The sequence below is a fragment of the Anthonomus grandis genome, chromosome 6 (genome assembly GCF_022605725.1).
Source record: "Anthonomus grandis grandis chromosome 6, icAntGran1.3, whole genome shotgun sequence".
Taxonomy (NCBI): domain Eukaryota; kingdom Metazoa; phylum Arthropoda; class Insecta; order Coleoptera; family Curculionidae; genus Anthonomus; species Anthonomus grandis.
In genome coordinates, this window is record NC_065551.1 from 11,930,334 (window position 1) to 11,942,887 (window position 12,554).

The window sequence follows — 12,554 nt, forward strand, 5'->3', positions numbered from 1 at the left end:
TATGAAAAAAAAATCACATTAATAAACGCATTTAATTAATAACAATAGCATAGAAGGATTTGATTTCTTGAATAGGCTGGGTTTTGACGCGTTCTGCAATATTTTTCAATTGACATAATACATGACATCTTGTTAGGCGCAATTATTATTTGTTATTTAAATATATTTGCTAATATTTGAAATGTTTACCAATGAAGAAAAAGTTGATATGCCGTACGATATATTCCCGCGCATACGTAATTTCATTAGACAAGAAGGTGGTTGTTTCGAACAATACATATAAAAAGTTTATATTAAAATAATATATAAACCTCATATTTTTTCTGTTTATTGACCTCTTGTGTGTTCCTTTGTTATGTTAGGTAAATGTTAAATAAAATATGTAGTATTAAGATACTGTAAAAAATATTGCATTGAAAAATTTGTTCTTTTATTCTCAAATAGTAATATGACGTTTGACAAAATATGATGTGTTATGTCAGTTGAAAAAAATAAGCAGGCGTGTCATTACATATTGCTTCCTGTTCGTTCATTTTTGTTAATTAGTTTTTTTCTTCTTATGGGCTTATTTATCAACCGATTTAAAAAATAATCATATCAAATTATTGGGAAAAAGAAACCGTATTTCAAAAGTGGTTGTTTCCAATAATTTGCTATTTAAAAAAATAAAGTAAATGCCAAAATTAATAGTTTGGACATTTTAAACAGGCGTGTTAACGATTTAACGAGGATATACCTGAAACCTCCACCAGGCAAACCGCTTTGGAGTTAAATATCACAAGAAGCCTGATTAAATTGTTTAAGAATTAATACCCGTAGATAATTTAAATTTTTACCTGTTCAACATTTAGAAGAAAGAGACTATGATGGAAGATTAAACTTTTCAGGGTAATCAACATAAATTTTGATGAAAATATCTTTACTAAGATTATTTGTACTGATGAGTCAATTTTTCACGCACCAACACTAATTTTCAATAGCAAAAATATGCATTAGTGGAGTGATAAAAATATGAAAAAGATTTTGAAAGTTATTGTCGCATTGTTGAAAAAGCAGGGAAGACAATCCGTAAACATATGCTGCGGAATTTATCGACCAAAAATTATGGGAACAATTTTCTTTAAGAAAATTTTGAATTCAACAAGATATTTAGATATGGTAAGGAATGAAATACAACCGCTAATAGAAAAAGAAATATCGGTTTACCAACATGATGAATTAATATGGCAACAAGATGGTGCTCCATATCCTAGGACCCACAATATAAGTAACTTCCTTAGAACATTGAAAGGCTAGAAGTAGCACGCCGTGCAACTATGGGCAGGTTTGTTTGCTTGCAACATCTCTGATGCAATGATGCCACATGCTTATATAGAAATGGCGAAAATCACTTTATAATATCATAAACATTTTCAGTTGTTTCCGAAGGCACAAAACAATACTACGGCTCTCCTTTAATAAAATATTAAGCATTTTTTTAAATAAAATATGATAAGATACTCTGTATCGAAGTCAATGTACAACATAACGTTAAATAAATGTAAATAAAGTATATTAAGCCGCGTACTCATTGACGAACTGTAACTGCAACTGTTGCAGCAACCAAATTCAGTAATGTGGACGTGTACCGAACAGAGTTTGCGAGCACGCGCAGAACCGCTTGCCGCGAGCCAAATTTTGTCGGTTTTTAGGACGAACACAAGGGAATTCTCAGTTGGTTCGTGGACGTTGTTTTGCGAGGTTCGCGTGTGCCGTGCAACGCTGCAACTAAAAAAGTTTGATTACGTGGGATAAAGAAAACGTTTTGGCCTTAATTGAAAATTATAAAAAGATGCCTGTGATATGGGATCAAAAGCATAAGGATTATTATAAAAGGCGAAAATTTGAAAGAAGATGCTTGGGCTGAAATTGGTTCCGTAATAGGCACAACTGCAGATATATGCAAGAAAAAAATAATTACGATATTGGCGTCGTGGAGAAGAAAAAAAGCCAAAGAAAAAAAAGTCGTGGAACTGGACAAGGTAATTTTTTTACAAGCTTTTATACACTATTTGTACAGCGGCAGCGTGTCAATTTAAAACTTCCCACCTTGATTGTAGAAAAACGGTTCATTCAATTAATGCATCTATTAAAATAAAAGCAGCACTGGCTATCATTTCTGGTTGCGACATGGCGGCTTGAGCTCACGGCGAACAATGCGGATCGAGAGGGTCGCGAGAGCAAAGAACGTGGTTACAGTAGTTCCTTTGATACAGTAACTGTTGCAGTTACAGTTACAAGTTCGTTAATGAGTACGCGGCTTTAGAGAAAACGGTAATGGCCGCTCGATCGCATTGTTGATGCCACCGATACAAGCACTCTCTACCAGTGACTCGTCAACAAATATTTACATGATAAATATTTATTAATTATTATAGAGTTTCAGTATAAGTAATATTACAATTTATAAGCTATTTATATTTTTTTTTTAACGGAATTCATTAGAGGAAGGTGCAAATAAAAAGCATTTTTATGGAAATTAAATATTTTAATATTATAGATTTCTTCAATATATCATGTTTTAATACATAAATTTTCAACATTTTCCAAAAATTTTCTGTTATTGTTATATTAAACAAAACTCAGTTTTACATCACTTACTTTATATCACATAATATATACTTCTATGGTAAAGAGTTAAAACTACAAATTCTGAAGGAGTTGCAGGTTCTTTATAGGTTATAAGACTGTTATTATGGGTAATTAGGCTGTACAATTTGTTTTAAGACATTTAATTCTGACCTATATAATACCTAATACCAATTATATCATATTAATTTATACTAAAAAACAAAGCTTGTTGCGTTTTCTTATTTTTATTTGTAATAACCGTTCCACTTAATTCTGGGTGGCAACGTCGCATATAATGTGTTGCGTCATTATTACGTCTTGACATGCCAGACAAGAAGCATGCAATAAATTAATTATTATTTTCTATACCTTTTATAGAATTTTTGTATCTTTGAGTTTAGTAAGAAGTATCTATATATTACCGGTTATCATCATTTTGAACTAGCAATATAAAACTACAGGGAAACGGAAAGCTCCAAAGTAATGTGTCAGTAACGTAATCCCAACAAAGCTTTTTTTAAAAATAAAGACTATGTACAATAGATTAGTTTAGACAGTTTATTAGTAGTAATATACAAACAAGTACTTTTACAAGTCAAATGAAATATGTAGTATGTTGGGCTTTTTCGTAGTATTTTAATAATGACTTGAGACATCTAATTCGATTTCTTTGGTGCAAATTTGTTTGTTGCAATCTTCGAATTTTAATGTTTTGTTCTTTTTTTCCCCATAATTTGGCAACTAACTTTAGCTTTTGAAACGGTGGAATCATCAGTGCTCAGGTCCCCAGGATATCATTTTGATTTTACCCTAGAATAATGTACATAAAAATATAGTACATATTACCAACATCGAAAATGTGTATTTTTTTTAAATTACATATGAATTTATATAAAAAAAAAACTTACTTTTTGTGTGGTGGTGATATTAATGTTATTAAATTAATATCTTTCTCTAAGTATATGTCTACATCTAAAAACAAAAATTAAACGAAAAAAAAATAAAAAAGTGTATTATGATATTCCTTATCTATCTATCCTTATTAAAATGTGTGATATTATAAAGAATCTTTATAATATCACACATTTTAATGATTAATTGCATTTAATTAAACACACTTAAATTCACTTCTAAATAAGATATATAGAATAAGATGATACATGGCATAAAACTCTTATTTGTACTTAGAGAAGGAATTAAACAATAATTTTTAAATGTGCTATATTCGTGTCTATTTTGAGTGTATTTTTACCTTTTCCTTAGTGGAGTTAGGGAATGTGTAGCAGTTAAACTAAAATGGCTTAGATGAGAAATAGTAATTGTTGATCTAGACCCCAGGGTTACTGTAGAACTATTAATTTCAGATGCAGTTATTGTTGAGGATGAAATGATGAATGATCAGATCTGTAATTATACAAAATTTGGTGTATTAGGAATATTAATCTATTTTAATTATCCATACTTGTCTATATTAGCTTTACTGTTTGTACTATATACCGTTTTGGAAGCTAAAGAAGTTTTTGCACTCTTCAGGAAAACTACCCCTGCAGATTTGAGGGTAAATTAACTGAATTATCGGCCGCTATATTTTTAACCAGTGCATCAGAAATCCTAGTAAAAAAGTACTTTTACACACATACCTAATTTAATAAGTATTAGGTATAAATAAAGCTTATATGATTAAAACTAATACCTTTTGTGACGAAGCTGTTTGTTTTACAACACAGCCCAAGCACAAGTTTTAAAAGGTTGTTTTTTTGGCTTACATAATGTAGTAAATAAAAGCATTCAAACCTTTATCAATAATTCTAAGGTAAAATATAGTCATACGCTATAAATATACTAAAAAAATATATTTAAGAAAAACTACCTTTGAGGTAGAGCTGATTTTTTTAATAAAGTCTGGCTACTGATAATATCATCTCCCTCATATAAGATATCACTTCTAAGGATGTGATCTGAACAAACAAATATGTTCTTTTTAATCGTGTTGATTTCCATTAATGAAATTCATTGTTCCCTTTGGGCATGGTCATTAGGCAATCTATAATAAGTATTTTATATTTAATAAATGTACATAGGTATTATGCCTTTTTTCTGTCAAAACAACAAAAAAAAACTTAAATTCCTGTAATAAAACCATGGACAAAACTCTGGTTTTATATTTTTTATAGTCTATTAATGATAAATATTGAATTAATGTAAATTGATGAATATTTTCAAAATAAAAAATTTTAAAAAAAATATTTTTGTATTTTACGCACACTTTCACATTCAAGTTTTTGTTAGGTTTATTTCTATAAGATCCCCTATTCTACGTTTATGATGATGGTAGCCCCATAATATGATCTTATGACAGTATCTGTACTTACTTGTGAAAAGGTCGGCTTGAATCGCCTTTTTATCATGATGCGGCACAAATTACACAAGTTTTTGCCATCCTAGCAATTTAAAAAAAAAAACACTAAAATATGACCCTTTTCCTTTTTAAACCAAAAATGAAAAAAATACACAAATCCCGAATATAAACAAAAAGCCGGTTGACAGATGACACTACGCGTATGGCTCGGGCGCTTAAGCTTAGGGTGTTGTCGCTTCACATTTTTTAAAAGCAGTCTTAGGAATAAGAATGTTCATAATTTTTTTTTTGCTTAAGGATAATATATTTATTCTTAAAATAGGTTAGTTGTAGTATTTATACTTTTTATTTTAAATTTTCCTGTAAAATACAACGCAAATAAGTTAAATTAACGTTATAATGGTTGATAATATAAGTATAGCTAAAAATTTCCTCCATGGGAAATTTGTGTCGACTTGACAACAGACAATCGGCAAATATGTATATGTAAACAAAACACCTCTCTTGCCTCTGTGCACATCTTGGACTCAAACAAAGTTGTTGTTCTAAGTTGTTGTTTAAACAATGTTCTAAGGTAAAACAATAATACAACCAACAGTACAACCGTTGGACAGGACAAAATGAAACAATCCCTTGGTCAGTCTGAAGTCCAGATCTTATTCCGTTAGATTTGTTCCTGTGGGGAACATTAAAGGAAACTGTATACAAGCAAAGGCTTACTACGGTAAATGAAGGGCAAAGAAGTATTAGAGAGGCTGTAGCCTACTTAAATCAAACAGATGTTGTATCCAATGCAGAACATTTAGAAGTTGTTTATACTACTTGTATTATTCAAAATGAAGGGCATATTGAAAACTTACTTTATACTTTACTTAGCGTTATGTTGCTATTTTTTTAAGGCTGTTATGATTTACAATTATAATAAATTTATGTGACACAAGTGGTTTAAATATTATTCTGTAGCTATGGATACGACAAGCGCGGATATTAATTATTTTATTTCACATCCTACTACGGTGAAATACTAAATTAGCAAAATTTGTTAATTACCAGCATTATAAAACACTGTATGTTCAGGACATCAATTTGCTGAAAAAAATACAAAACCTTAATTTCTATCTAAACTACACAAAATTCGGATAGAAAAAGTTCTTATGACAGTTATCTTTATTCCTCAAATAATTTAAAAAATCGCTTAAAACGAAAACTGTAATCTTAGAACATTGAAAGGCCTTTCAATAAAAAAATAAATTATAAAGTCTGTAATAATTTTTTTTGTAGACCCTGTAGATTCTGAGAAAAGGTATAGGCTCCTAATGAAATGGCCGCCCTACATTACATAAATGCGCATTTTTTTATGTTTTCCGTCACGTGCGCTTTTGAATAATAAACTTACATATAATATCATTTGTTTGGCTTAAACTGCAAAGAAGATATTAAACGTTTTTTTTACTTTTTTCGTTCATAATAAACTAAACAAATTTTTATTTTGCTGATAATTTTGCCAAATTATAAATTAAATGCCTAATAAATGTCAGATTTACACTATGCACTAGTGAGTGGTAGTCCTAGAGAGTGTTTTCAATTTCAGATTCGTTGAGAGCATACCTGAAGAGTGCCAAGAGGGCTCCTTTTATAGAGCAATTCTAGCCATACATAAAGAGCAATACAAAAATGCCCAAGAATTTATAAATATTGCTAGGGATATGATAGATACGGAGCTGACAGCTATGGCTGGAGAAAGTTACCAAAGAGCATACGGAGCTATGGTACAAGTACAAATGTTAAGCGAGTTAGAAGAGGTAAGTATATACAATCTTAAATAGGAGGGGTCAGGTGATATCTTAAAGGTAATTGAATTCTCTTTTCAATGATTCTTTTTTTTTAATTGTATGCAGCCATTTCTGAGAAAATAGAAAAAAAGAATAAGTAAAAAAACAAATTAAACGAACCAATAAAATTTAAAATAAATTATATTTGGGTAAAATTTTACCAGCACCAAGATTTAAAGTCCCCTTGGAGTCGGCATAACGTAGGTCCTACATTTTAATAATAACAATAAGTAATTAAGGAGACTTACTAATAATTGGAGGTGTAAGCAAAATCGAATAAAAAATAATTCGACTAATCTAAAATCGAGTTTTTGCCTTAGATTTTTCTAAGCAACGAAAAGTAATCAACCACGAGAACGAATTAGACCAACAAGTCGAAATAAAATAATTGATTTATTTCTATTACTTATTCTTCGGAATTTATCGGGCTTAATCGCTAATATTTTTTGGCATTCTGAAGGTCTCTCATTTAAGAAATACTTTTTTTTTTAATTGAAGTTGCCTTTTTTTACATATTTTATATGTTATTTTAAACAGCGAATTTTTAGAGCCGTAATTTTTATAAAAGACAAAAAACATGAAACGTTTTTTTATCGAAAATTATATTTTATGAAAGAGCATCATTAATTTATGCAATTAAAAAATTGATTATGAAGCTGCAGTGAGTTTAAATTTGGCTATATTGATTTTTTTTAGTTGTGCTTTAGAGGGCGTATGTACCCTAGGTTTTGCCAATAGTTTAATTGCAACGATATAAAAATAGATAAAGGAGACAGTAAAGTTAAAAGCATATAGCCTGTTCTATATTATATCTCCTTCCAATAAATATAGTTCTTTGAAAAAACTTGCTGGATAATCACGTTAGTGATGCAAAAATATGGCTAAAAATGTGTTAATATATGCTTTCTGAAACTAGCCGCTTTTCCGACGTCTAATCCGCTCTCGTGATTGGTCACTTTTAGCATCTTAAAAAAGTACTTAAAAAAAACCTCACATCAGAATGAGTTGAAAATTGGTCAAAGTGTTTCTTATTCGATTCCGCTTAGATTTACTATTTTGTTTGGCGATCCGTTATAATTTACATTTTGTGATTTGCTATTATTGGCTTCCCTCGTCAGCTGTTCAGGCTGGCTTGCATCTTGGTCGGGCGTTTTCACGTCGTTGCCAGTTTTACCGATGGTATTTTATTTACATTTTATTAAATTTTAAGATAACCAGATCGAATATCACAAAACAAAATAGTGAATCTGTGCGGAATCGAATAAGAAACACTTTGACCAATTTTCAACTCATTCTGATATGAGGTTTTTTTTTTAAGTACTTTTCTAAGATGCTAAGAGTGACCAATCACGAGAGCGGATTAGATGTCGGAAAAGCGGCAAATGAGCAGGACTACGACGCCTTATTAAGTTACATCCGAGCACTTTAGAAAATATGAAAGAGCATAGCATTTGTAAAGTATTACTTTACAAATGCTATCTAAACTCCCTGTAAATTTTGAAAAGAGGGTGCGTTGATGTTGCAGGTAGATTGCATGCTGTAATCAATTATAATCGCGTGTTTAATTTAACATATCATACCTCAAAAGCCATAACTATTTAAACCTAAACTTAATTACCCGCCATAAATGAATAATAAATAGTTACTTTTAATTTTTTAATAATCATCCTTAAATAAATAATCATTCCTCCGAGAATGTTGAGACGAAAGTATCCGAAATAAATTATGTAAAACGAATACATTAAATTACTTTAAATAATGATAAATACACAATTATTTTACTTGATCGCTAATTTTTATTTTTCATTTATTGTATAAATTACAAGAAATATTTTTGTCACTAGCTTTACGATTTTACCTGAATCTCTAAAAAATGTAATTAAAATCTGTACGCTCTAAAACTAAATTGGAACTTTTTCGTTGTTGTGCTGTTTTTTTGTCGTTGGTTACTGCATTGATTGAAAGATTTATCTAAAAAATAAAACCTCATCTTTAAGTACTTGCTGAACTCTTTGCAATGATCTTTGCATCCAACGATTGGCAATTCTGTGAAATTATTCAATTTTTGCATTATTTGCAAAATTTGTATTTTAACGAGTTTTTTTATGTATCTGATGATTAGATAATTGATTGAAATGCAATAAGTTGTCTTTAAATATACCGTTAGCAATTCAAAATTTCTAATAGGTGAATTATTTCTAAGGTAATGCAATATAAATTAGTTCCGGAACGCAGAGAGTCCTTGAAGCAGATGTGGTGGCAGAGGTTGCAAGCTGGCCAAAGGCTTGTCGAAGACTGGCAGAAAATAATACAAGTTCATTCATTGGTCTTGGAACCTCAGGAAGATGTCAGGACTTGGCTAAAATATGCATCCCTATGTAGAAAAAATGGATCTTTGGTAAGAAAATGTTTATCAATTCTCTTCTTTCAATATATATAAATAATTATTATGCATAATATTGTAGACTCGTAAAGATGAATTAGATATATATGGGAATATTGGCTAGAAACAAATAATTTCTTTTAGCATTATACCAATTTATTTACAAAACAGCACCTCTGGTCACTAACAATAATAATTTTATTTTTAATGTAACATGTACACTACGGCTAATTTAATTTATCCATTTAGTGTTTTCAAATAGAATAAATATGAAAAATTATTTCAGAAATTATCGCATAAAACCCTCGTAAAGCTACTTGGATATGATCCGGAGTTAAGTCCTGAAAAACCTCTTCCAATTTCTCAACCACAAGTGACTTTCGCTTACTGTAAACATTTGTGGCAAATGGATCAAAGACAGAGAGCCTATGACCAATTACAGACATTTTTAACTAATTACGTTCAGATGGAGGGAGTAGATACTAGTTTTGAGGAAAGACAAAGACTGTTAGCTAGGTATTTTAAATCTAACAAACGTTCAAATTTCAATATAATTTTACAATGCTTTTTTAAAGGTGTTATCTAAAATTAGGAACTTGGCAAGAAAACCTGGAAGGCATCAACGCGACAACGATCCGGTCTGTGCTTAAATGCTACGAAAAAGCAACAGAATTCGACAAGGATTGGTACAAAGCGTGGCATTCTTGGGCATATATCAACTTTGAAACTGTTCTATTTTATAAGAACAAGCAAGAAAAGGCAAATGAGAATGGCCAACAGATTAGCCGAGCCGAAGAGATCGATATCAATGAGCACACAGTATTGGCCGTAAGAGGATTTTTCAAGTAAGTTGATTTCGAAAATAAAAGGTTCTGTTATCAGAAATATAAGTTGAAATAATTTATTTTACAATAAATCGTGAAAATAGAGGTCCAGTCTTGAATATTAAGAGTTTTTTAAAGTCGAAATATAAGTACTATAATTTTAACAGAAACAAATTTGATTACTTCATACTATGAATCACAAACTCTCGACCTTTTTCTTGACCATTCCTCAAAATATTTTAATGTCATCCTATCAATTTTTAGATCTATATACTTATCAAAAGGCAGTTCACTACAAGACACTCTCCGTCTTCTAACTCTTTGGTTTGACCATGGCTTATCCTCGCAAGTGTCTGAGGCAATATCAGACGGCATTCGATATGTGGATAAAAATACATGGCTGCAAGTTATTCCGCAATTAATCGCGAGGATAGATACGAACAGAATATTGGTGGCAAAGAATATTCATCATTTATTAGTTGATATTGGGAAAATACATCCACAGGTAAGAAAGGTTCTTATTGATTTAATGGAACAAAAATTGCTTTGAATGGTATGTAATATTAGGAAAACAACAAGCCCATGTTATAACTAGTTTAGAAGTCTAATAAAATATATATTGTCATTATTAATTGTTAATTTTGCACGGTAATCCTCATTCATTTGATCATTTTCGTTCAATGAGATGCTGTTTTTTGGAGCAGTAAATTCAAGCCTCCCAAACTAGGAAAAAAGTGCTAAATTTGAGATTAATAAAGTAGTATTACTTATTCTTTTTCAATGTCATATCATATCTTAACATTTTTATTATTTTTGACATAAAGTATACAGGATGGGCAAATAAGCGGCTGTATGTCAGGACCTGTAGAAAAACCATGAGAAAATTCTGGAAATTGTTTTCTTGTTCCGTGTTTCACCGCTAGAGGGCGTAACTAAAAATTAAATAAGGAATACTTCTTTTTTTCCGAAAACAAGTTTTCAGCAAGTTTCAACCAGTTTCGCTAACTTTTTTAAATTCAGGATAAAAAATTAATCAAAGATAATCTGATATTACCTCGAACCGTTTCGAAAATAATATTACAAAGCTTCAGGAGCTTCCACTTTACAAGGCTGCAGCTTTTTACCATTTAATTCCCTATGTATATGTTACCGCTAATATCCAAAATCCGCTAATATGCATAATAACTACACATATTGGAAATTATGCGTAAATACTAAAACCGTCGGTGACTATGCAAAATAACGGCGCATATCAGAAATTATCGATAACTACTAAAATCATCAGTAATTATGCAAAGTATCGCCATATTTTTAGTAAATATTGATAATAACCCCGTCACAGCTAAAGTCAAGGGAGTGTCGAACGGGCAAACGCTGATATTGAGACAATGATAGCTACCTGGATGTCCGACAATAAAATTAGAGGTCGAAAGGTTTATCTACGATGCAATTTATGAAAAATAGGTCTTTCCATGTTGGAGTGAAAATGTCGCCATATAAAGCTTTATTTGGCTGTGAACCGAGAGTTGGCCTTGCAACTGAAAATCTACCCGCAGAAAGTATTCAAGAAATTGTTACTGAGGAGTATTTGGATGCTCTTTTGCAAAGTTATGACTATGAGATAGATATACAGGAAATAGATAATAACCAAAAATAGCCTAAAGAATATTCCCCGAGTACTAGAGAATCAAAATACAAAAATTTTAGAAATAAGAAGTGAAGCATCACAAAAATCTTCAACAGCAAGCACTTAAAATGCTTAAGACATCCAATTCAAAATATTCACAATGTTTAGAAGGTATTAATGTAACTGTTCCTATTCCGGATGTCGACCGTACTCGTCGATCTTTCCGCAATGTAATTGCTGTTGTGATGGAAGTAGATGAAGATAATGGAAATTATTAATTTGGAACAAAGGATGGGATATTACAGCAAATATATGTGCGCTCGCACTTTGAACCTTAGACTTACTCTTCCGTTAGAAAAGCAGCTGCAATTGCTTCTGGTACTAATCAAGGTGATCAACGACGCAATTGCACACAATTTTGCCGAAATAGTACCTGCCGCTGTAAAAAAAATCTATTATGCAATAGTAAGTGCCATCAAAGCTCTATTTGTTCTTATAAATAAATACTATTTTTATTATCATTTTTATGTAGTCGTTTGAAATGTTACTGTTATGTTTTTGTTCTGTTTTGATTTCTATATCTATGCATAGCATACATGTATTTATGTTATGCCAGCCATTCATGTTCCAAATTCCTTCTTCTTTATATCTACAAACCTAAACGAACTCGAGGATATTTTGCATACTGAAAAAAATAGAAATTCAACTGGAGAAGACACGTTCAGCTAAGATTTTTCTCAACCTTCCAGAAGCGGCGCTAAAGGCACTAGTTGACGCAATTAACCTTTCTTGGAGCAAGGGGATATTTCCATCTTGCCTAAAATCAGCTAAAGTTATCCCAATTCACAAGGGTGGAGCTCTTGATAATCCTTCCAACTTTCGTCCCACCTCTCTCTTGTCTACGCTATCAAAGGTAATC

At 31.0% G+C, this 12,554-nt stretch overlaps 1 protein-coding gene across 1 annotated transcript in view; it reads left to right on the forward strand.

Moving 5' to 3' along the window:
* Window positions 1-12,554, forward strand: part of LOC126738051 (serine/threonine-protein kinase Tor) — a 97,379-nt gene that overhangs the window by 50,967 nt on the left and 33,858 nt on the right. The window contains exons 26-30 of the mRNA XM_050443220.1: window positions 6,561-6,771; window positions 9,005-9,199; window positions 9,471-9,700; window positions 9,760-10,029; window positions 10,273-10,513. Of these exons, the coding sequence (XP_050299177.1) occupies window positions 6,561-6,771; window positions 9,005-9,199; window positions 9,471-9,700; window positions 9,760-10,029; window positions 10,273-10,513 (1,147 nt within the window). The remainder of the gene's footprint in view (window positions 1-6,560; window positions 6,772-9,004; window positions 9,200-9,470; window positions 9,701-9,759; window positions 10,030-10,272; window positions 10,514-12,554) is intronic.